The sequence below is a fragment of the Neodiprion pinetum genome, chromosome 2 (genome assembly GCF_021155775.2).
Source record: "Neodiprion pinetum isolate iyNeoPine1 chromosome 2, iyNeoPine1.2, whole genome shotgun sequence".
Classification (NCBI taxonomy): domain Eukaryota; kingdom Metazoa; phylum Arthropoda; class Insecta; order Hymenoptera; family Diprionidae; genus Neodiprion; species Neodiprion pinetum.
The window spans coordinates 26007878-26035018 of NC_060233.1; the positions used below are offsets into that span (position 1 = coordinate 26007878).

The 27141-nt window shown below is 40.3% G+C and overlaps 1 protein-coding gene across 7 annotated transcripts in view; it reads right to left on the reverse strand.

The window, feature by feature from the left end:
- The window catches only part of Myc, a 30454-nt gene extending 8978 nt beyond the window's left edge, over positions 1–21476 (reverse strand). For 6 of the 7 annotated variants that reach the window (XR_011176322.1, XR_011176321.1, XR_011176320.1 and 3 more), the window contains exons 1-2: positions 21011–21476; positions 15285–16127 (exon numbers count right to left, since the gene is read on the reverse strand). Coding sequence is in view for 4 of the 7 variants with exons in the window: in XM_069133331.1 (XP_068989432.1) it covers positions 15285–16101 (817 nt within the window). In the remaining 3 variants the exon portion in view is untranslated. Of the gene's footprint in view, positions 1–15284; positions 16131–21010 lie in introns of all 7 variants that reach the window. The other variant, XM_069133329.1, reaches the window with a different exon arrangement.
- Positions 21477–27141: the final 5665 nt, after the last annotated feature.

The following is a 27141-nucleotide window of genomic DNA, read 5'->3' on the forward strand; positions in this document are numbered from 1 at the left end:
TAATATTTTCAAAAATATTTCTAAGATATGCATATTCGGAAAGATATTTGCATACGAACTCGTATGTTATCGTCTCGCAGCGCTGCGTTCAAGTTTTCGAAATTAATCGAATCGTCAATGTTGAAAGACAAAGTTCGCTCCGTGACCGAGCGATCTTCACGTTCGAGTACACAAATTATACCACCTATACATGCGCATGCATATACGTGTCCATGTAATAGAAAATGCACGGATTATTCTATGGGGGTAATTTGCCTCGTGTGATTCACCGAGCAGACACTGCATATTGTTAATTAATGTCTCGCAATTCAACAACAATAAGTCAATGTGAGATGAGTAATTTAAACACCCACGACATTACACGCCGAATAAAGGAGGAACGATTAGGGTATTTAAATTGCTTTAATAAACACGATCTTAACTATCTCTACGTAGTTCCGAAGGAATGTCGTTCGTACTACTCCAGTCGAGATAGACGTTCAAATGGAAATAATTAGGGGATTATTGGAAGTCTAAATCTCGATTTTCGGGAAAATCCCGCCATTGCGTTCGCCGTCATCTTGATTCAAAGTTCAATTTTTTCGTTTTTCCGAAATAACTCGTTAATTTACAACTTTAGAGCAAAAATGGTCGAATCCAAAGTTGTTGGAAATTTAATTTCCCACAAGTTTGGTCATTATCATTTTTACGCTAGGATCGATATTCGCAGAGTTATACTATCAAGATTATCAAAAAAAAAAATCGTAATGGGTGGAATTTTATTTCCTTCAACTTCGGTTCTCACACTTTTTTTAATCCACGATCTATATTGCTCTGCAAATATTGATCCCAGCGTAAAAATGACAATGACCAAACTTGTGGGAAATTAAATTTCCAGCAACTTTGGATTCTACCATTTTTGCTCTAAAGTTGTAAATTAACGAGTTATTTCAGAAAAACGAAAAAATTGAACTTGTAAATCAAGATGAAGGCGAACGCAATGGCGGGATTTTCCCGAAAATCGAGATTTAGACTTTCAACCACCTCCCCCCCCCCGCCGAATTTAAAAAAAAAAAAAAAAAAACGCTCCCCCCCGATTATTTCCATTTAAGGCTATTTTTATGTCTATCCCGACTGGACTGTACGTCAATTTCACAGACATGTGTCGGTATGCGGATTGTCGACCAAGAGAGTGGACGCAACTCTCTTATACGCCGAGGTGACAACGCGGGTGAAAATAACTCGACTTATCGCTCTCCCTACTTTACACACGTGGGGATGAGCACATAGATAAAAGATAGAGACGGATAATGCGCAGAGTTCGTACTTTCGTAATGGAAATGTACAACTTCAGGGCACGGACACATACTTGAGAAACAATAACCAACGTGCAGGGAAGTTTCCAGGGAAGAATTCATTCGGTCATTCCACACCGAGAGAAATTTTTAGTTAGCTCAGTCCTTGACTATTTTCATTTTTTACCACAATCGAAATATATTGTTCTAGGTATAAAATGAAAATTAGTTTTCTAGTGTCCGTTACTATTCTTTCTCATTACGATCACTGTTGCTATATCTTCTTGCAACTGTTGCGAAAATTTAACGCTTGTGCGAGAAGAAATTGACGTTGAAGCCTTATTTGACTAAAAAAGTAGAGTAAACCGAACAAACTTCGAATTGGGTGGTTGGTAATTTTTCTTTGGTGTCAAGGAGAGATTCATTTACTAAAATTACAATTCCATCGATATCAGTTTCAATTTTCAAACGTTTATTTGTATTTATCCATTCGCTTGTTTTTCTTTTTTACAACCGGTCGAACTCTTGCGGATAAGATTTTCAAAAAAAAAGTCATCAAACGCGTGTATGAAATTATTCTTGTGAAGGATAATTTTTAACGAGGCTGAAGTTAGCAAGAATAATGTAATTAATGTTGAATTCAGAAAATCAGAATTTCTTCATTCCGTATTAACAGTTCCCTGAATCTCAAGTAATCCTAAAATTGCAAAATGAAGACTTTTTCCAAAGCTGCGTCGTTGCAATAATCGTTACAAGCCTCACAGCCTGATAATTTCCGTCACTTATAGGTACGAAAAAGCGTATATATAAACGAGGCTTGAAAGAAAAATTCCCCACAAATCGAAATACTCCGCGGATCTTCGCTCCGCGTCGCAAATCAAATATACATAATATGCGCGATGTTTCGACCAAGTTCTCGCGAATTTTCAGCACACGTTTTTAACCTTGACGCTGCTGGTTAGGGCCAGTCACAGTTATTTGCATGGCGTGTACGAACAGCCGCGGTTACGCGTTCGGCTTGCTCGCTTTGTGACGTAGTCGATACCAACTTATTCATGAGTGATTTTATCATTCAATGAAACGATCCCTTTCCATTTTCCATTGAAAATAAACTCCACTTTGCTATTCGAAGAAAGTATCTTCGTTGAATATTATTACTATAATTTTTTCCATTTTTTTTTTTTTTTTTACCCCTATTCAAAACTAGGGTGGCCACAAATTTGTCGGGAAAAAAAATTTCGAGACATTCCCCCAGTTCTAGTAAGTTACCAAAACCAAAATCATTCAGTTCATCAACTATGATTATATTCGGTTCAAATTCGATTCGAATTGAAAAAAAAATATAGATTACGAAAAAAGTCAGTTCGGGCAAATTTGTTTTTTTCGGCGATAAAAGTAAACTTGTTACACTGAGATAAATTTTTAGTTCCGTTTACCGCTCGGTTCTTAAATATTTTCATTTTTTACCACAATCGGAATATATAGTTCTAGGTAGAAAATGAAAATTAGTTTTTTAGCTGTTGCTGGAAACTCTGGTATCCGTTACTATTCTTTTCTATTACGATCACTGTTGCTATATTTTCTTGCAACTGTTGCGAAAATTTGTAATCCTAACGAGATTCAAAAAATTTTTTTAACAATACCTGTTTTACTCAATTTTTCTAGTCACTGCGACAAATGAAATTTTTCTCAGTGTACCTCAAAAAATGATCTCTAATTCCTGTCGCAGAAAATAGTGATGTGTTCAGTTTTCTTCTTACTACTACCCCACCATTTAAAAAGTTTAATTTGTCCACAGCGCGTGTATAAAATTTTCTGCTACCCTCGAATTTTACTCATCGCAAACAGTCGATTTCTTCAGGTAAGTACTTTTGATACTTCGATGCCAAGTATTACAAACCACGCGAAAGACGAACCGATATTCATTGACGAACAACAACTCGAGATAGAACCGCTGTAGTTTTACTTTTACGACTGTTTCGTTTGATATTCATGAAATTCTGTTCACAAACTTGCACATACTGTACCTACACTATTATACGAATGAATAATATGCTCTTTGCACGCGTAGCTTCAATTAACTGGCAGAATAGGGTGGGAACAACATTTTTCTGTTCTTGCAACTAGCCTTAGTTAGCGAAACGGTAAATAACCGAGGAGACGGTTGAAAAGACAGTAAATATTGATATTTTTCCCCAAGTTCGTTGAATTTCGTTTATGTATTCAATTTGCTAATTCGCCAAATACGCTTTGCTCGTTATACATCGTACGGCGACTCGTTTGAAAAACAGTGAAACTTCGCGTATTATTCGATGAAAAATGAAAATTTAAATAAAAATCTATCCTTTGATTATCAGACACGTTACATATTACATATGGTTGCGGATACGCAGCGGATGCTTTTAAAACGTAACGTGTACGTAAGTGCGAGCGATTGAATTCTCATCGACGACACGTGAGAAAAATTCTAAATGAGAAAAAACCGAGCCTATAACCGCTGTGTGTATGTGTGTTTATATTCGCGTACGTAATACCATTCATTTCGTAACTTGCACTCGTTGACCGTCATCTTGCACGAAAGCCTGTAGCAAGTCGTTACGATCTCGACGAAGCAAAAAAAAAATTCCAAACCCAATGAAATTTTGGATAATTGACGTTAGAAAAATGAAATTGCGTTATTACAACGTCTCGGTAGCGGCATGTTGTTATTTTTTTACTTGTACGAAATCTTTTAAGAACGAAAAATTGACAGTATTCGTTGAATACTCATAGCGGTTATCCGTCAACGGAATCCACACCGTGATACTAAACCACACGGCCTTGGACTTAATTCAGTTATGTATTAGTGTATCACCGGGTGACACAGGCGATAAAACGACGTTATTTCGACCAACCGAAACTTAGTTAACAAAGAGAAACCTTCTTTTATCAATGAGGCTAAAAAACTGGTAACAGTACACGATGATCAATTTTTTTTTTTTTTTTTTTTCCAATTTTCAAAGCAAAATTAACCCAAAAACATTACAATCGAATGACAAACAACAACAACAAAAAATTCAATCATTCTAAACATATCAATTATAAAACCTCTTCTCAAAACTTTAATACCTCATTATTACCTTGCATTATCAAAATTTACCCGAACTATTTTCATCGCTCGTAATGGAAAGAAAAAAAAAAAAGTAAAAACAAGTAAAAAAAAAAAAAAAAATGATTAATTATTAATGATTTTTACAAAAGGTCTCCAACTATCGTTCTATCCTGCTAATTAAATTTCCGATTCAAGGCGGCCACCGTTCATTTTTTTTAAATAAAACGACAGCCAACCGAATATCGCATGCCAGCCAGACGATTCGCCGTGCAGGAATTTCCCATATATGCGTGCGCCGCCGGTGTATATAGACACGCGTAAATCGACTAGGCGTCCCCCCCCCCCCCCCCCCTCCCCCTCCTGCCACCGATAGAACGGCACGTGTACAAAGGCTGAACAGTGACCGACGGAGGCGTAACGCGTGACCTTGCTGTTGGGTCACTGGCCTTCGCGGTAACGCGAACCTCGTGTTGGGGTAGGCGTCTAGTCGCGTCGCTATCTTATCGACCGAGTCCACTGCCGCCAACATCCGCCACCCACCACCCTCGACCTCACCCTTGGCTCTGTCGCAAAATCTGACTGTGAAATCGACCTCGCCCCGAACGGGATTCGGATAATAATAACGATATTACGATACATCGATTACGGATTGTCACGATTAACCTTTCGCCGGAAAACGTGGACGATATCGTTCATTCCAGGTTCCTCGTTTATCGGTGTCTCGGGAATTTTTCATTGTTCAACGGTTTTTACTAATCGCGCGTACTCGTTCGACTCTTGCGGAGAAAGAAGATCCTTGAAACTGGGTGTACAACGGTCGTTGATTTGAAAAATGGGATCTGGGTAAATTTCAACATTCAACATGGCGGATTTAAGATGAGCTAACAGGATCAGTTTTTACATTTTCATTCAGCTATATTGGATCCGCCGTCTTGAGGTTTTAAATTCTGACGTCGGATTAGTTTTCCTTAATGCATTGCGACATGTGTATTGGTAGTTGGTTAATTTAGTCGAGAGTCGTGATCTTGCTCTTTTTGTACGCGGAGGAAATCGAGAATGTCTTGAAGCCTTTTGGTTTTTCATTTCACTTAATTTCAAAGAATTTCTGGTAAAATATCACCTCAGACGGATAGTGAATAAACGATCGGTCGTTAAACGGAACGAACGTTCGTTACAAAAATTACCGAGCGTAAGTTACGTACGCGCGATTTATTTCACCACGTCAATTTGAACATCGCCGTAATATTTAATAAAATTCTATAAAAAAAAAAAACGTCAATTTGAACATGTCCTCATCGCCGTCACTGTTTCGACTCGTTACATCCCCCTCATCCCAGTCATCCTTAACTTACGTTTCAATAATAATTACAAGCGACTTACTTGTTGAAACATTCGTAATAATTACAATCTCGGCAAAATACATTAACGCGCATTCGCATGTACATACTATGTATAACTGTTGCATTCTACGATTGAGCGAATGTCGTTATTGAAGGAGACTTCCTTTGATTGGTCCGTGGCAAATGAAAGTAGCATCGACACCGCAGGCCTGCGGTAAGATATCATCATCGACAAGATGTATCGTACACACGGCAGGGGGGGGAGGAGGAGGGGTCGGTGGCCGTTTACGTGACGCACAGGAAAATACTTGTTACTCGCATCACTTAGCAAGCTCAATCATATATGTATATAAGTTTCAGCGGCAACAGGATCGATATTTCGTTATCAAAGTCCTTTTTTTTTATATATATATATATATATCTCATTTGCCAATCCAACGATAAGTTGGATCACGATTATCTTTGATTTATTCATATTTTTCTCATCTGCGAAAAATTTGATTACACGGATAAAAACTGTGTAAACGTTGTGGATTCGAACGTACAATCGATGTGTAACGTGATACCTTTACGAAATGAAAAATAAAAAAATAAATAATTACAAACCAAATTATTCCAATGAGAATAAGAAAAATAAGCTATAAAAATGTTTCAATCGATTCTCGTTATAAATTTGTAAAATGAACCGAAATAACCCATTATCAGATCGATCTTCTTCGTTTCCTATCCGTAACGCAGGAAGGAATTGAACGAGAGACGAGAAGTAGACGATAAAACGCGGTAGAATAAAAAGGAAAAGTTATAAGTGGGCAGACGGGTAAACGGGACGGGTAAATCCACCCAGGGACATGTGTGAATACAGGTGCTCGTCAATGTGGGTACTTGAAAATCGAAAATTATAGCCCGTGGTTAAGCGGATGTGTACGCACAACCATTCAAGCCTCCTACCGCCGCGGTTAATAGTATACGCATAATATCCACACACTGGGTTTCCACGACGAGCCGACTGCCGCAGACTTTTAAATGCCCGAACGAGACGGTGACGACGTGTCGCGTCTTCCTTGTACATGCCTACCATCGTTGATTCACGGACGTGATATCAACGTTCGCCAGGTACAATGTGCGCGTTTGTAGTCAGCGAACCGAGGAATAAAAAGAGCGAGAGGCATGGCAAAGAAGCGGAGGAGAGTTGAGAGTGTTGGGCGGCCTTGGTGAGGACAACGAATCAGGCGGGACGGGAATATCCTAACATTTTTGTATTACGATTGGAATTTTTTTACGATTTTCAACGTGAAAATCTGAAGTTCAATATTTTCAGACATTTCCAAACCTAATTTCAATCGCAGAGAATTATGGGGAAAGTCTGTAAATATCTTACACTGACGTCGAGAGAAATTTTTAGTTCCGGTTACCGCTCGGTTCTTGACTGTTTTCATTTTATACCGTAATCGAAAAATGTAGTTCTGGGTGGAAAATGAACATTAGTTTTATAGCTGTTACCGGAAAGTCTAGTATCCGTTACTATTCTTTCTCATTACGATCGCTGTTGCGAAAATTTAATGCTCGTGCAAGAATAAATTGACGTTAAGGCCTTGTTTAACTAAAAAAAAAAGTAGAGTAAACCGAACAAACTGATTTTGCGTCGAAATTACCAAAAAAGGATCGACGATAGCGCAAAATGGTTACGCGTACCACGTTTTTCGTAATTCCAACAATATTTTTTTTTTTATATTCCATGGAAAATCTTCCTTTTTTTCCATTTTCAGGTAAACTGAAAAACCGAATTGCGCGACTAAAGGGGTTAATATTTACATATCAGTGGTTTTTCATGTAATTAAAAAAGTTTCGATCGACAGAATTGCGTTTTATACAACATTCGAATATCTGGATTGTTTGAAAAATTTTAATGGTTCAAAATTTATACACGAATCTCGACGGAAAATTTAACGAAATTGATTTATTACATCATTTGCTCATTTTTGAGATCACACAGATTGCTGGATAGGCATTTGTTAGCTTCCACATTAACGCTGGAAGAGTAAACACGAAAACATAAAAAGGCTTTTAGACATTCTCGGTGTCCTCCGCGTACAAAGAGCAAGATTACGACTCGACTAAATTAAGAACTAAAATGTACATATTACAATACCTTACAGGAAAGTCATTGGGGTAAGAATTATGGGGTCGATGGCGATATGTGGTCAATCCCCGCAAAAAAAAAAAAAAAAAAAAAAAAAAAAAAAAAAAAAAAAAAAAAAAAAAAAAAAATGATCAAAAGCAATAAAAAAAATATCCATCTCTCAAAATATTTAAATCCTACATCGCTATTTCAAATCGAACGCAGATAAAACAACATCGAAATCGGCGTTAAAAAATAGTTCCGATAGCTGTATCTCTACACTTACGTAAAGAAGCAATTATCAGATTTTATAACAGTGCAAACACACAACGACTGGATATGTACCCGATGTACCCACGTCTTAGAGAGGGTAAAAAAAAAAAAAAAGGAAAGAAGAAGCAAAAGAAAAAGACAAGTCTTGTAGTTGGAAAGAAACGATAATATAAAAAAAACTAAGAAAAAAAATTCAAAATACCATTCTCAACGGTAAGAAAAATGATAAATGCTACGAAACGGACCGAAAGAAAAAAAAGAAAGAAAAAATCCGACTGTAGATGAAATCAGCAGACGTAAGCTCGAAGTATGTATCATCGGCGTTCGGACGTGCAATTATTAATAATCTGAGAATAAAAAAAAAACAACCACTTGTACAGAAAAATCTGAGACAGAGTCTGGAGTTGAGAAAAAAAAATGAATGAAAAAAAAATTGGTAATCAGGGCATCGAACTTGTACAGCGCCTGCTCGTAGATCGCATGATTGATATTGATGTTAATATACGCATACGTATGAATATTAACATTAATATTAATATGAGTAACGATGAATTTTCGTATTTCAAGACGGGCGTGTCGTGACGAACGATTTCGCGAATATCTTGCAAACTTCAGCGATGGATGGAGAGGGGGGGAAGGGAAGGGAAGTAAAAGTAGCAGCAGCAAGAGAAGGAGGAGGAGGAAGAACGCGGCGGCGAAGAGCGAGAGAATCGAAGTAAAGAGAGTCAACGAACTCTCCTCTCCGGTGAATTTAAATGCGGATAGTACGTACCGCTGCAGGGGATCGAGATACACATCCTCGTTCGTTGATTGCGAGTGTGTGTGTGTGTGTGCAGATCTGGAAGAGGAGAAACTAGAGACGTACGATTCGAGCGGGGCGAAGGAAGAACTGCTCTTGGGACTTTGGCCGCGAGGGGAGTGTATTATAGGTACATAGTCGCGTTAGATCGTTGGACGATCGCAGAATGTATGAAAAGTGGCAGAGGAGGATATAAACGTTATAACCGAGCACCCGGTAACGGTACGTGTAACAAAATGAATACGACATTTCGAACGAACGCGAAAACGAACAACGAACACGGACCTCCGATAATGAGCTTTTAAAATGTCACGTCGTCGTTCGACCGGGTCTCGATCAAACTTCCGGACCGGCGAACGATTCAGGGGTTGATTTGGTGAATTTCGACGTTGCCGTATACGCGTCTCTGATTATTATCAAAGTTCAATCATTTACTCTTAATGTTTGCCTTGAAATGAATATTTATTGGAGTAACATTTGTAGCGCGTGAGTCGACAATTGTAACTAGATCGTGTTCTGCGATTTTGGGATCGCTGATTGCGAATTTGAGATTCCGATTTCGAAAATTCAAGATGGCGGATTCAATATGACGGAACAAAAATTTCTAACTTTCACGTTTTCGGTGGGAACCTTTTCCCATGACGGTAGAATTCCCAAGAATCTGACGGAAAAATTACGTCTTTGAAGCTTGTGAATTTTCAAACCTTTCTCAAAGACGTTCGCAATTGTTTACAAAAAAAAAAAGGAAAGAAAAAAAAAATTAATAAATAAATGGAATTACTTGATTTACGATTTAGAAACTTCAAAGAGGAAGTAATTTTTTTTCTATACTGTTGAAATCGGACATCCTGATTAAACGGTGATTCGGATCTCGAAAGGCGACCGTTACTTGGTGGTTCTTTGTTTTTTCAAAATCAGAAACCGTTCGCAAATTTCTGAAAAAATCATTACAGTGTTTTAGAACTGGAGAGACAATGAAGAAAATCACCGATTACATTCGAGGCGATAAATTTTCGTACTAAATTAGTAACAAATTCTGAACTGAAACACGCGATAAATCTGTATGAAAATAAAGAAAATTCGATGAAATAATGTAAAAAACCTTACTTCCACTGCTTAGAATTTTCACAATCAATTGGAAAGTTTCCGGGCACGATTTGAAATTTCAGAGTACCGATCCGTGTTGTTAAAATGATATTGAGAATTCTTGGTTGAAATAAAAGAAGAAAAAAAAATAAAAAAACAATGTTACGGTCAATTGTTCACTGAGTAAGAATACGTACGCATATTCTTCGGAAATTTATATTCCTCTGTTGTTCGCTAAATTACATAAAATATACTGGTCGATTTTAAACGGAAAAAGAGATTACTCGGTCTCGTTTTTTCCATTCCGTTTTTTTTTTTTCAAGAAAGAAAACTAAAGCAGGATAATCAAGAGGGCGAAAAATACGGGCGACGTGGTCGTCACACGCATCAGTTTCTCTAAAGTGACTATCGGGACACCCGCTGCTCTGTCGCTTTCGTCTGTGCAACTAAAGCACATAAATCTTCCTAATTTACCACAATTCTCGGAAAAAGAAGCCCGGCAGCGGTACCCGTATGCAATACGTACATACATGCAGAAACTGGAGGTTTCCCACAGATCTTATGCATACGCTCGACGACTGACGATTCATGTATTACGCATACGTGCACATGTGTAGAGGTAGAGCCGTGGAGAGGATGGGACAATTTTTTCACCCAAGTTTTTTCAACGTGCCTTTTTTCGGACGTTTCTATTCAAGATAGATTCGATATGGGAAAAATATGGTACGATAAAAAGTGGAATACATTTCATTCGTAAATATGTATACCGGGACAATCCGTTGACAGTTGAAAATCAACCGCGCATGCGCTAAAAAATTCAATCTCAAGACGCAGGCGTGCCAACCTACGCAAAATGTGTACGTTTGAATTTTTCAAGAGCACCGGCATTAAATTCCGACCGTTCTTCGAAGAATCGACTTTCCGACTCGGTAACAAATGCTTCCCCGAACCTTTCCGAGTCACTGCCTCAATCATTTGAGATTCTAACCTAGAAAATTCGTGTCAACTAAATCGCCGCCGGAAACGGTTTGACGGCTGAAAACTCGGGATTGGCCAGCCTGCGCGAACAGCCGATAAAACTCGCGCATGCGCGGTTGATTTTCAAGTTTCAAGAGATTTTCCCGGTGTGTATTTGTATCGAGTATTTCGTTCGGTTCGCTAAGCATTTGCGATTACGAAATTAATTGTGAAAGAAAAATTGTTGAGTAAATATCAATTTCAAAGTAAACAAGGCGACAGAGCAGAACGGACGTTACAGGTATGAGATACATTAGAATTTCAGTTGAAATACTATCTTGTTACGTTAAAGTGAAAAAAAAAAATAAAAAAAATAAAAAATGAATAACTACAGATTTCTTTTATTGAAAAACTTTTCATCGTTTATTTGTTCTTGACAATCCGACCCAACAGAGGAATGCAAAAATAGACAACGGAGTCAAGAAGGGAAAATAAATTCGAATACGACAAGAATAACGAATAATCGAAATGATCGGTGTGTTCCGAAGAAGAAAAACTGCATCCCCGATACCGTCAGGGTATTTTTAACCACCCTGTGTAGACGCGTGTCGGAGTTTCATGCGAAAGAGTTACGTCGCCCCGCCGCATTCCACGCGATTATCATTTAAACCGAGACTGAGCGCGAAAGAGAGAGAGAGAGAGAGAGAGAGAGAGAGAGAGAGAGAGAGAGAGAGAGAGAGAGAGAGAGAGAGAGAGAGAGAGAGAGAGAGAGAGACGAGAGAGAGAGAGAGAGAGAGAGACGAGAGAGAGAGCGAGAGAGAGAGAGAGAGAGAGAGAGAGAGAGAGAGAGAGAGAGAGAGAGAGAGAGAGAGAGAGAGAGAGAGAGAGAGAGAGAGAGAGAGAGAGAGAGAGAGAGAGAGAGAGAGGCGAGACGAGAGAGGCGAGACGAGAGAGCGAGAGAGCGAGAGAGACGAAAGAGAGAGACGAGCCTCCCACGGCCGTCAACTGGCCATGCTGGTTGGAATTTGGCGGGGACGAATGGTCGGAGGGGCGGAAGGAGGAGGAGGAGGAGGAGGAGGAGGAGGAGGAGGAGGAGGAGGAGGAGGAGGAGGAGGAGGAGGAGGAGGAGGAGGAGGAGGAGGAGGAGGAAGGGGTGACGTCATCGGACCCCCTTCCCTGACCTCGATCATTCATTCGCAAATCGAGATATAGGCGCGGATATGTCCTGAGCGTGGGTGGGCGGCTTTATTCTCGCGGAGCGTCGTGTTCAATGGACTTACTTACGCACGGCTACGCGTACGAGGAAAGAAAAAGGAAGAAGATACCAAGACGAGGAGGAGGATGAATAAGAGTAAGAATAAGAATAAGAATAAGAATAGGAATAGGAATAAGAAGAGGGAGAGAGGAATTAAGAAAATTACCTGCTGGCGTATTTATAAGCGTGTGTATGTATTGTGGCCGCGACAAATGTTTCCCAATTAGAGCTTCTTTCTTTCCAACTTTTATTCGACTTGTATCTCGGTATGACAAATCGTGCTACATTTTACCGCGTGATCGGTACGATATTGCGTTAAGCCAACCAAAGCGTGGAATTTCGTAGCGAGCCAAAATATAAATAAAACGAAGAAGAAGGGAAATCTATCTAATCTGCAGAGTATCGATTGCAAAATGGCGGTATAGTTAAGAATTGGTACTTGAAACGAGAAATTTTTGACACATCGAACCGCACGAAAGGAAAAACGACGATTTGAAATTAGTAACGTTAAAATAACAAAACGTAGAGTTGTTAATACATTATTTTTCACCTTCGGAGAAACTTGAAATTTCAAATTGAGTTCACCACGTATGAGCACTGATTTGTTTTATTACGGTTAAGCAAAGTTTATCTGCAATCTAAGGTTCTCGACTTTAAAAACCGAGCTGCGAGCAGAGATGAAGGTTTTTTATGCACGGACCAAAAGCCGTGCGAAGACCGAGACGAAGACAATTTTCAACTGTCTGTAACGAGGTTACATGTTTCCAAAAAATGGTTCAGTGAAAGAGACTCTCGGCTTATTTAAAACAAATCCTCTCGACTTCAAGCATATCGGTTTACCAACATTAATGTCCTCATGGTTAGAACATCTTGTCTTCTCTTCTCTCTTTCTCAACATACATAAAGCTCAGCGTCTCTCCGTAAGTTTGCTTATACCTCTAAAACTACCGAACCCACTTCGATTCCTTTTTTTCCCTGTGGATAGCTACAGAGTCTCGCCAAGTCTTAGGCTATATTTAGTTACAATCGGATCAATTATTTTACAAGTCTATAAAACGATATTTGCAAGCGAATTCGGAAGCGGATAACACACAGTGTTTTCAATGTCTCGACGAGCTCTACATAGAAAAAAAAAAAAAACAAAACAAAACGCGAAAGCATGCCATCAGACTATGTCTGATAGTTTTTTCACAAGAAATATTTGAAAATATTCGCGAATGGTGTCGTGACTTGGTGCGCTGGTGGTAAACTAATCGATATTTTCGTAGTCGATAATCAGTAGTATCGATAATTTTACTGCAATATCGATAAGAGTGTATCGAAATCCCAACTGCCATAATACCCCAAGCGTATCGTTGTAAGATAAATTTAATTATCGAGTTGTTGTAATATTCTACTTGGATAATTGTAATAAATTTGCTTTATGGTAAAATGTTGCAGAGAATGAGTAATTGTAACATTAAAGTAAGTCCAAATAAATAACTCAAGGTTCATTTTCCAAGTTACAGTATTTATCGATGTTCGGAGCAGCGATATATCGATAATATCGATATCGAAGAGCGCGATACTTATCGATATTTCGGCAAATATCGCGCGACGCTATCTGGCAGGCTTTCGCACATGTTCACCAAGAGACAACGAACCACTCCTCCGATATTTAAGGAGGGGGGGATCCTGCGGGCGGCTCGGAGAGATCTCGCCGAGAGGATCGACCGCACTTGACATTCAGACTTTGTCTCGTCGCGTCGTTCGGGCGATGAACGCAGCACTGTAATTGCCTCCTCGTCTAGGGGTCATCGCGGACTATCCGGCGAACGGACAACCGGTACCTAATCTACTACCTGCGCTAATAGAATATAGACGTAGTAAAAAAAACACGCGTACATCCGCACCGAAGGCGGCGCCCGCAGGATTGACCGGGTCAAAGTACGTATTTCCGTTCCGAATATAATTCGGGCGAGCGAAATTCGCGGGACTTTTTACCCGGCCCAAAGCCGACGTAGCGACGGAGAGTAAAACTGTGTAAACAAGAGATTCGATTATCCGAATGACGCGCGATAATACACGCGCTAGTTGTTTTTACAGACGCCGGGTGTGTATCTCTTGTACACATGTATCGAGTAATAACAAAACGAGGAAGTAAAATATTATCTCTATATGCTACTTTTCGTTTATCGTACGTATTACACAACTTTCTTTTCTTTTTTGACATTCAACGTCATTTTCATTGGTCCGACAAACGGTTTCGAAATGACGCTCGCAAGTTTCGTCGATCGGAGACTTTTTTACCGTCGCGGAAAAGCTTCGCGATTGTCGCGCTCTCCCTTCCTAATTCAATTTTTCGACGTTCGTGGACAAATTTTTTTCACTCGTATTCGTTTTTGAGTTGGGAGCAAGTCCGACGATACGGATAAGGAAAGGATCTATAAGTAAACTTGGCACAGAATAATCGCCATTTTCTTAATCTTTTGTTATCGTAAATTCGTTAGTTTGCGTAAAATGACACTTGGTGAAAATAATTTGAAGGTTTCTTTTTTTTTTTCAAGACATTTTTTTCCAACGCACAACGTCGGACAGACTACACAAATTTATACAATGTCCACCTCGAAATTGCCAATCTATATATAATTGTGTACCGGATTAATTGGTATCTATTCATTTGATTCGACAGTTCTTCACTTTTCCAGACGTTGCGAGCGAATCTTATTCATCTTTCATACTATACACGTGATTGTCATTACGGATTCCGCGATCAATCGAAATTCAAGGATACTTTGAACGATTTAAGGGTATGCGTTACTTCTACCTTTTCCTTCTCGTATTAAATTATCGTTAAAAAAAGCTCATGTCCCGAAAATGATGAAAAAAATTCGGTGTTTTTTTTCCGTTGAGGGTAATATTCGTGAATTTAAAAAACGTGATTCGTTCGTTTACTCAATATAGGAAGAAAAAAAGAGTGAGTTTGTTCGGTCGGTAAAGGTAGGAGTGCTACATACCCTTAAAGACCAAATCCATGTGGCTAAAACGGTACGTCGTCCGGCCGATTTATCATTTTCAAAAAAATATTGAGAGAAAGAGAGCGTCGCTTACCTGAATCCGAAGGTGTCTGTACTCCTAGGTGTTCGAGCTTTTTACTGCTGGAAGTCTGACTGAGGTAATAGCAGTGATCCCCGAGGGAAACGAGAGACTCTCTATGAGCGAGGCCCTCGGCATTGTGTCCTACACCGGGCGGTGTGTTGCTGGCTGTTTTCTTCGGCTCCTGGTGAACTTCGGTCCTTCGACCAGTCTCTCTGACCCTCCGGTCGCACTTTTTTCCCGGTATCGCGATCCGCCTGACGAGTTGACCGGTGACTTCGCTGACCGGAGCGGCTGCGGCGTCGCCCAAATACTCCGTCAACTTCTCGTTTATGCTTATCGAGTCGTGCCTGAACTGGGGTGGTTCCTGCTCCTCCTCCTGCTCCTCGTCCTCCTCGTCGCTCTCGGACTCGCAGCTCTGCGGCGTTTCGGGCCTTGTCGAGTCCCCGTCGCTCTCGAGGTTCTTAACCGCGGTGCAAACCGGCGGCTTCCGGTTTATCAGGAGACTTCTGCCCGCCGGAACCTTCTTGCTGCTCATCTGTACGTCTTTCTTCGCCGGGTGGGTCCTGTTGTGCTCCTTGCTGATGCAAAGTCCGGCCCACATGCAGTCGTGGTGCCGAATCTCGCGCGCCTCGAGCCGCGACATCGAAGTCTTCTCGTAGGGCTCGGGCAGCATCGCACCCTCTGTCGTCCCGTAGTACTGCTCGGTTGTAAACGGCTGCGGAAAGTCCAGATCGAACTTCTTCCATATGTCCTCGGAGACGACGGTCGTCGTCTCTAACGGTTCCTCGAGGAGGCCCAATTCCGCACAATCCCAAGTCGGCACCGGCATGTTTCTCGGGTTTTCGTTCTCCAGAGCTGCTGGAAAATTTCATCAACATTAGTTACTTCTGCTGTTTACTCTTTCTCGCTTTTCCACCTTGTCACGTTTTTGTTTCAACCGATTGCCACGCGTTTCTTTCAACCTTTCGCGCTTGTCGCGATTCGTAAAATTTCGTTGGGTGAGCGGAAATCGTCGCTCGAGGTTAAACAAGGACATTAGCATCGAATTATCTTCGGAATTAATCAGGATATTCGAGATGGTCGATAAAATCGTGGATTTTATTCTTAATTCGTACGTTTTTTCTTCTTATACGCATACCAGGCTGAAGCTAGCCGGCAGAATTGGCAGGCAAACGTTCCAATGTTCACTCGAGTAAGACAGTTAAGTCCGAAAATCAACATTCTTTGAAATACCTTAAGCCGCCGATACTTTTACATCGGGTTCCCAAAATTCCGGATAATCGAACTCGGGTTCGGGAAGGGTTTTTGGTATTCCCCAAATCTTTGGGTAACCCGAAATCTTCCGGCCCAAAGAATTTCAGTACTCGAACACCCCTACTGGTCGATAATAAAATTGCTTCACCACGACGTGCTAATGAAGCAGATACGAAAGAATTCGAGAGTGTATTTTTCGGTGAACCGCTAGTCTGATTTTTTGAGAATAAAACCTACGGAACTCACGATTCCAGACGACTGCGAAACGGTCCTTCAGATTGTCAGGAATTTCGGAAATGACACAAGCCTGAAATTTTCGATAGTCTGTGTTCGCTTTAGAAATCCCGGTATTTTTGGAGGAAGCGAAAACAGCCGTGACCAAAATTTTCAGCAACTTGAGATTTTCGGGTACCCGGAATTTTTGGTAATCCGAAAGTAATCCATTTTACCCGACCCGACCCGACCCGAAGAATTTCAATATCCGCACACCCTTACTTTTCCAGAATTATGAGGATAAAACTGAACTGCATTTTCCTATTTCCCAAAAAGTTTTCCTTGGCTGCCAGCTTCAGCTTTATTATCCACGTTCTTGTTTTTCGTTGCGTTATTACGGAAAATGAAACATCGATTATACGGATGTTTCAACTAACGATGGGCTTCGGAGAGCCTTGGAACAATTACTCTGACAGACGTGAGAGCTTGTTTCAGAAAGTATATAATTTATGTAAATTAAGAAGAGGGGAGAAAAACTTGACCCATCGACATCACGTTTTTGCAAAGTTATGATATCAATATCGCAATATTTAAAATACGCAAAGTGGAATGAAAAATGTACGCCGTGCGAAACCATCTGTAATCTTTCAAGGTATAAATAAATGTAGTATGAACTTTCAAAAAATCGTATTCGAATTAAAAAAACACAAAAGACCGAGACGTAAGTTATTCTGCGTAAAGGCGGCCGGTGCAAATTGAAGTATTTGAGCTTCATCAAACAACATTTGTATGTTTACTCTCTTTCTTGGTCGCTTGTAATCAATGAAAACGTTTTACTTCGAAGGCTGACAAAAGAAAAATGTTGAAAACCATTTGAAAAATTCATTCCTCTGGTTTTTCGGAAGAAAACCTCGGGCACCTTAAAAGACTTAAATAACAAGAAAAATTCTTGAAAATTATGAGCTTTACATACATCGATCGCGTATAACAGATAATTCCTTATTCCTAGTCTGTTATTACTCCGTCAACCTCTCGGAATATTAATAATCCGTTACGGTCTTTTGCGGTTTCCGGACTTTGGTTAATAAGTAAATATATATATACACATATATATGTACAAGTGCAGTGAAGTCAAAGAAGGATGCGGATGTGGAGTTTTCTCCACCGAGTGCATTGCGCGTATCAACTAAGAAAGGAAGGGCATACACCTACGGGTGTATACAACATATGAGGTATTCCGTGCCAACTGAGAGGACATTTTCCCTGACCCCCGCCAATTTGCTTCATTATTTTTTACATGATTCTACAACCTAAAAAAAGCCCTAACCATTTTTTTCAGATTTTTCGTCCCAACCGTTCTTTTTTAAAAAATGTTACAAACCCTTTTATGGTCCCTAAAACAAAACGCCATTTTTTATTTTTTTTACAAAAATTAACATAATTTCTAGGTCCCAAAACAAACATTTTGAGCCATAGTTCAGAGTGGAGAATTGATTTTCTGTATTTTTTAAATGTTTTTTTAGAGGAATAATTTTTCTTATTTTGTACGTATACAAAACATATGTTACGTTTGTAACATTTTTTAAAAAAGAACGGTTGGGACGAAAAATCTGTGAAAAATGGTGACGGCTTTTTTTAGGTTGTAGAATCATATAAAAAATAATGAAGCAAATTGGCGGGGGTCAGGGAAAATGTCCTCTCAGTTGGCATGGAATACCTCGTATACGTATAACAAAAACCGACACGGTGTTAAAAGACGTTGCTTTTATTATCCTGCGGCGGCATGCAGACACGTGCATGTGTCCAAAGAGTCTACACTGTGTGTCTACACACTGACCTCGATAAATTTGAACGAGAAATATAAGCTCCTTGGCGAAGATGCGCCTTCGCGCGGAAAAAAACAATGTTTACACACGTGACTATTCGAGCTCGGAGCTCTTCAACAGCCATTGTAAGTTTCAAAGTTTTCAAAGACGGTCGCCCATTGTACGACTGCATTTTTTACCGTTTAGAGGATGAAAAGAATGAATTATTATATCCTTCGTAGACTTTCGACGAAAAGCTAACAATAAGAAAATGCAGAAGAGAAATAAAGATCCCCGTATATTCTTCTAAACTTCAATGGCTTGATATTTAATTCTGCATTCGTAGAAATAGATATACTTTAAATAACTTGGACAATCTTTGGGTTGCATCTACAGCGTAATACGCGTTACAAATTTTTACGGAAAAATTAACGTTCAAGGGTATAATTGACTAGTATATCGTCGAACGATGCTTGTTTATCTCTTTTATTTTTCCAGCTGTATATTTTCTATGTTTTATTGTCGCTGTCATACGTTATGTCATATTTTCTCTCTCAACTTTACTCTTTATGTAATATTCTAATTTTAACTGCCACGCTTCGATTCCCCAGCTCGAAAATTATCCGTATTTCCGTATTTTTAATTCAACCAATTTCACAGATCGTTCGTCGCCGGTTGTTTCAACCTTCCTATCGTTAACATAAACAACAAGAAAAGAAGAATGCCACGAGTGGGATGAAGTTGAAAAAAAAATTACGACGGTACATCGCGTCGATAAGTAAACCAAGGATGAAAATAAAGAATCGGTCGGAAAGAAACCTCTACGGCGCAAACAATGAAGTGCATAAAAAAAGGTTAAGTCGGCCACATAATCGGCAAAGGTGAGCGTATACGGGTCGGCCTGAAGTCGCCGAGTTTCAATGTCAAAATTTTATTTATCGGGGCTACATGTGTCGGAGGTCCTTAAAGCCGCGGCACGACGTTCCGCGATGGGTTGGGAAGAGAAAAAAATAGCAACAATGATGATAAAAACGTGCCCGAATATATTTAAATACAAGATATTATAGAAAACGAGTTTGGTTATTTTTGATAAATTATTTTTAGACGCGTGTAGCACCGGCGTGCATTTTCGGTTCTTCTTCTCCAATTTCTATCAAAATATTTTAATAATCGGGGATAGAGTACTAATTTTACCGCCACTCTTATCAGACCAACATCAACGAAAATCTTCTCTGTGTACTTTTTCGGAATTGGTATTAAATAATCCCAGTTCGGTAATAATCGTTAGCAAGACAAAAATTATATCAGAAATGATACAGGTATTCGGCACAAGATCGAAATAAAGAGATACATAAAAAGAAAAGTTAGTTTTCCAAACTGTATTGTTTCCTCGGAAAGAGGTGAGCTTGCAAATTGATTAGATATACTCGTACGAGTTCTGAAAAAGTTTGAAAAGAAAGATGGCGAAAATTGGCGGAAAAAAAACAACAACAACAACAACAAACAACAAACAACAACAGTACGGGGGATGGAACAAAGAAACAATCGAGTTAATTTTTCTGACAATTATCATAACTAATCGCAACTATGTCGTAAATTGTTGCACTGCAGGAATAGAATTCGTATCGCGGCGAATCGACGATCCGATCAGCGGGGATATAATCACGTTGAAGTTGGTAACATGATCGTAAAAAACTGTTCCTCTTCAATTTTGGAACTGTTTCAAATTGAGTAAACCGTAACGAAACAAAACATACTTATATATTGCAATCCTGGTTACTCAGAAAAAAATCATTGTAAAAATAAGAAAATAGTGATTTTTATCTCGAACGTCTCGTTACGATAACGTAACCGAACTTCAGCTTCGTGAATACCGGATGCCGGTTGCCCGAGCGATTCGGGATTCTGTTGAACCGCCGACGATCGTTGGTTTATGAATAAATTGCGAATCGCATCGTCGGCGGTCGCTTTCAATTCGCGGAAGAATCTACTCGCGCAGTTTTCGAGAACCGAACCGCGGCCGCGACGAATGACGATGAGGGGGGGGGGGGGGGGGGGGGGGATCGAGAGGCTCCGACATCGCACGCGACGTTTTTCAAAGTATAAATTGGCGCGAGCGGCGATCGACTTTGACCGAATACGCGAATCGAAGTCGCCGCCTGGCGATTAATCTCGCTGCCGATCGTCGAATACTTACAATCGCGTACATGAACGGGTGATATTTCTTATTAATCTCCGGTATGCAACCACCGCCTACTCCTGGGACGAATCGCCCGGTTAATCGATTTGAGAATAGGAAAAAGCCTTGTATACTCGTCGCTACTCATTCACGTTTTACGCCTGTATGTATATGGATAGACGAACGAAGGGCGGGAAGAAACGGGGACGGATAAGGAAAGAGATCGATGAGAGAGAGAGACAGAGAGAGAGAGAGAGAGGTTGCGTTGGGTTAAATATTGTACGAACCTTGTTATGGATAATCCAAAAAAACAGAACCAACAATCGATCCGTGCACAAAACTTGCGGATTTCTTCCGGCTTCTTTAGCTATTGCTTTTTTTTTTTTTTTTTGTTTTATATATTCTAACTTTGGCGGTGACGAGAGACGGATCGGAAAATTGAAAAGAGAAAACTTCTCAACCCGGCTAAATATCAGCGGTGTAAATTTTACCACGGATACGATGAAACTGTTTTGTTAAATTTTCCCGGACTACGTGAGCCGAGTGATTCGCTCGGCTTTACAATCGAGTCCCGCGGCTTACGAATTCGATATATATCTCAGGATAAACGATTTCTGCTACGATACGATTGAAAACACACTTTCAATTTACCGAACGCGATGCCTTTACCATTGACAACGTGCAAGATCATTCTAGCGCACGGCGGTATTCGCAGTTTAACGACGCGCGAGTGAGACACGTTCGGTTGTTCAGCCCGGCTTGAGGCGACTGAACGATCCGAATTCCACTTTCTATGCTTGAGGAGCGAGCCGCCCGGCGCCAGGGGCGGCTCATTGCCACTGTCGCCCCATCCCCCCACCCCCCTCCTAGCGCGGACGCTTCTACCGCCCCCACCCCCTCCCTCCTTCGCCGCCCCGTTTGGACACTGCAAACGGCACGTGCGTCTAAGGCCGTTTTCCCCCGTGACCTTTCCCGGCCGGTCTCATGATCCGCGGAAATCGATTTAATTGTTGCGATACGTGAGGACAGTTTTCCCGCCAGAACTGAACAGCGGGAAGAACCAAGTTCGGAAATGTCGAATATTTACGGCGGAATTGAAAACCCGCTCGCATGCCCATCGTTCTTCGGTATCGTCGAGGCGCAATTTTTACCATTATCGTCGAATGCCGTGAGAATATTACCTGAAACGAAATCTGAACAACCGCCGATCGTTCGAGGGAGATTCGTGGAGCCACCGCACGTTGACACGGTGCTGGATGGTCCGCATGGGTGCCGCACCCGAATGAATTATTCCATAGTGCGGTTGAAATTGGCGAAACTATGTCACGCCGAGCTTCGAAAGTTGGATAACCTTGTAGAGGGTCGGTTATTACGTCGATGTGCGAAAGCTCACCGGTTGTCTTTGCGTACTTTTTTAGATATTCGACGATATCCATCGGCTCTTGAGATGCGGACTACTTTATGCGGCGGAGGCGCGCGTGGCGGGCGGAGACGGTGTCGCGCGGCCGGCGCGGCGGAGGCGAATTTTAGAGTCGGAGGGAATTCTGCTGCCCGCTGGTTGCCAGTTTTGCGGTGTAGAGGGCAGGAAATATCGCGGAAAATTAACGCCGAGCGAGGCGGGATGCCCGATGAATGTTAAAAACGACGAAGGACGCGTTCGGCGACAAGCTTGCACGCAGCGCGTCATCCTACGCCAGCGATCAAAATTAGGCGAGTCGGAGGTTTCGGCGGCTCGTTACGGCTAACTGTCTTACCGACCGAGTGGTAAATGCAGTTGGATAGTTTTACTTGAGCAGTGGAACGAGACTGCCGAGATTAATCGTACTTTTATTGATAACGAAGTCTTATTCATACTGTACGGCTCGAGTTTCCGCAACCGATTACAATATGTATTGCAACGAATGCTACGACGAGGAAGATAAAGCGAAACAATCGAAGAATCGACTGTATGTTGCTGGGTATGTGTAGAAGCAGATTACCGCGTTATTGAATCAATTAGTTCGACGATCTTGACCCTCGAGACTATGAAATTTTATTTAAATATTATATCAAGGGGAGGCGGCCAATTCTCTCGCGTATTTTGCAAGCACGTATTTAAAAAGTGGAATAATGCCAGTAATCAAAATTAGATATAAGGTTGAAAGACCGTCTGTCACCTGCCTCTCGCCGTGACGATCCTAAAAAAATCGAACAATACAGGTCGGGAACTGAAACTTTGATATTTTTTGTTGGCTTTCTTCTGGCCATTTGAAAAAAAGTTTTCTTTCAGTCACGTCTACGTTGTCCGTCAAATAATGACACACCGTGTCTTGTAGTTTTGTAAACATTACAACAAGGGTCAGTCGCAAGGATATGAGAAATAAGACGAGGGATTTTTAGAGGCATCGTCCAAAAGACCGCCGGCCATGCGTCTCTGTCATTGTCAACTAATTAAACAGAAGCCGGCGCACCGTTTGGTAACCTCCTAGGGGTATAATATAATGAATCCGTAATGCTCTATTTTGGGTAATATCAAGTTTCTTTGTTTTCACTCCACGATAGTAGATGGTCAAATGAATATGTGGGAATCAATCGCAGACTGTCTTTCTCCGAAGTAAGAATATGCTAATAAGCCGGACCTGCGTATTACCTTCTCGTTTTCGTTTGCCCCTCTGCCTTCTTTAATGAAAATATTTCAAAAACCACTGAGATTGGTTGAAAAACTTGCGAAACCAACGGACGTCCATTTCCTATTCCATTCCAGTCTTTCGTCATTGGCCAGAGCTCATCTGACGTCATCGCCATGGCGCCAGTATTTGAGTACTTCGTAACTGCAAACAATCGTTCGAAATTTTTTTTTGTCATTATCGATGAGATTTTTTGTTTTTTAAGGGAATGGTAATCGAAGCTAATTCCTACAGTTTGGCGACAACTCGAGCAAATCTAACCTAACCTAACTAGAAACACATTTGATTTTTTTTTTTTTTTCAACCAAGAAACCGATTTAGCTTGACGTTTTAGGGATATGAAAATGTCCGTTGGAGTTTGTCGGGATCTGTAGAAGTCCACACCTTCTACAATGTTGTATTGGTAAATCGGCCCTCGATAAAGTCATATTCTGTGGCAAAATGTACGGACCTGTGCACAACCCGAAAGTGCTTAGGCTCGACACAATTCTTTTAAGAGTGATAAGAGATAGATTGGTAAGTGTTATATACGTATGTACGGTAAGCACTCATGTACGTTTGATTATTGGAGCAAGATAACTGAAACGTAGCGCGTGCCATAGTTGCTTCTATAAGCGATAACGAGGAGAAATAACAATAATAATAGTAATAGTGACATAAGTATTTAAAAAAAAAAGAGAAAAAAAACAAACAAAAAAAAAGAAAAAAGAGAGGCGTCAGTGCGGCACCTTACAGGCGTTAGATAATGCTATACTCACACTGATTATGTTACACTAACTATACCGTTATATAGCCTATAACCAGCGATAAACGAATGCTCGAATACCATCGACGATGTCGGGAACCTTCGTTTTGTTGCAATGCGGACACCGTGTATAACGTACGTGTTATACGCTTTGCGCGAACGAACGAAACGAGACCCAGACGTGGTTTACCGCAAGCAAGGGTTCGAAGGACGAAGGGCTACGACACTTCAAATCTGCAACCGGTTTACCTTCAATCGTTACATCATCGATCCAAAAATTTGCTCTTCTATTTTCGCACCTTCCAATGGGCCACATTTAAACTCCAGGGCTGCCTCAAGAGCTCTCGAAGCCCCTATTAGCTTTGTAAAATCGATTTCGTGCCTTCTGTATGCTATGATAATTCTTATTCTCAGGTTCGAATATGTTTTAAATTTGAACGCGAGGTGAACATCCTCAAAATTAACAATTCAGATGAATAGCCTGCATGAACTATGTAAATCACAAACATGAAATTGCCACGTAACTTTCTATTCAGTGGTATTCCGCTGGAGGGGAGAAATTTGTATTTCACAATTCTGGAATCGGTTGACAGCAGTATCTATGCATCAAGATGCTCAATTTAAAACATATCGATTAGCCGTTCTCCCGGTACGGCGTTTTTAAAGGCGAACGGAGTGATTTCGCAAAATCGACGATTGCTTGAATTTAATTTAAATTTGATATCAGTATTGATAAGATGAGTGTGCGTAAGCTTCGATAACTGTAATTGTGCAAACTACAACATTTTTTAACGACTGCATTTGGTAAATAACTTTTTTCAACTATTAAACGCTGCAAGATTTCACGTATTAAACTTCCCAATATGTCCAACATTGTACTCATTTGTACTCCTATCGCAATTCTGTCCGCACGGCCATAACCTTGACAAGCACAAAAGTGTTTCACATTTTCCATTGGCTATTATCGTTTCAAAGTTACATTCTCACGAAATAAAGCAGACGCGAGCCACGAGTGTTGTATCGTACGATAATTTATTACGATACATCTGTATAATCATATTTTTTACAACTTTTTCAAATAGTTTTTTTCAGAAAATCACAAAAAATCACCAACTTCTAAGACTGTCCTCAGCATGGAAAGTCCATTAGTGAATGAATTGAATAAACCTGTACGTGCAATCAGGGCATGAATTATCAATGAATGAAATGTCGACTGTATTAATAGATGAGTATCATTTCAACGAAATGAAAGAATCAGAAACCACTTGATTTATATCAAATTATGGCTATCGCTATAAATGCCTGCGAGGAATTCTCCATCATCTCGGCAATTATTATTTTTCGCCGGTATCGCAGATATTATTTATATACCGTGGGTCTGCGGCTACTACGCGATAAAGCTTTCTGTGAATTATTTCCGATTTTTCGAACGAACCGTTTGGGAGATACCATTTTTTTTTTTTAAACACCGTATTGAGAGCAAGCAATTGGTCGTACAAAAAAACATTCAGGGCAAAGAAGTTATCAAATTTTGTCAACAATCAAATGGATTGTTAAATGCTAATTTTATCTATATTGATATTGCCATTTATTGGCAAAAAAGTGATAAAATAATTTATATTAAAAAAAAAAAACGTTCCCGACAATGAGATATTAAATTAATTTCTAACTTTTTTGCCAAGAAATCGCAATCCCAACATTTCAGTGTATTTTACTCTCAAAGTGTAGTATCCGATGTTTAAATTAGATATTTTCGAAGCTCATCGGATAAAGTTCAAAATTCTCATTGTCTTTGTTTTTTTTTCTGTTTTTTTTATGCCAGCGATCCGGCTGCGAGATAAGCTTCGAAAATCAGGCCGGGTTATTTTTTATCCATAACGGCTGACAGATTGACATAAAATCTGTTCAAGAGCAAAATCAATCGGTGTTTATTTTTCGACCACTTTCTCACAAGTCAATTTCTCAATAGTCGATTTATCCCGCATGCTCGAGTTTCACATGTACGATTTAATCAGCAGCGAAATAAAAAATTGGTGCATTCAACCTACCGTAAAACATCCCGTGCCTATAACCTAATTTTTTTCAACTTCCATGGAACAAAAATCACAGGCATTATCGTATTTTGTAGTCGTTTGCACAATTTCGCCATTTCATTTCCATGCGTAACAATTCATTTCGATATAAATTTATAATTCGTATGATTCGGGATTTTAACCACTCGTAAACTTTGATGTGGACCCGCCTTGGCCACTCGGCTCAATCTAACCTAACCTAATCCAAATATACGCATGCGTGAATGGACAGGATAACTATGTAAACATACACATGTCTGTACGTTGAACCGTGTCAAGGGTGTTTTAATCTTTTTTCAATGAACCGAAACTCATTAGCTGAGGAGGTAGACACGCACATATACAGGTCATGACGGCGGTAACTCAAAGAGAAAGGCGCACAATGTGCTTGACGCGAGTTCATCTTGGAATCGTCGAATATAGCTTAATTTTGAGGGTACATTGGTAGAGGAAAAAGTTGAAAAGAAATTATATCAGTGAAATATGACACCCTGAAGATTTATGACTCGCGCACAAGCAAAGCAGCTCGACTGAAGCAAATCCCGCAATTATTCCCGCAGGAAAAGTCTGCCCTCCATAGAAAATCGGGGCCTCTACGACCCTTGACAAAACCCGGGGGAGGAAAATTCGAGGATCCCATGCGGATGCGGGTCTGAAAATGGGGTCTGGAAAAATTAGGGGCGTTATTCTCGCTGCGTCATTGCGGCTGGTTTGCGAACGCGTTGAGAAATAGGTTGACGGGCCCCGTCACGATGGGACCAAGGATAACGTCATGGGGCCTTAGATAAACTCGAAACTCAGAGAAGTGTAACTGCACTCTCACGGAAGTGACTCGGCTATGCGTTGATCGCCGATTTTTTCACCCATAGTATAAAACGACTTGACTGTAATCATATTACTTCAATTATATATAGAGAATTCCTAGCGACTGCATG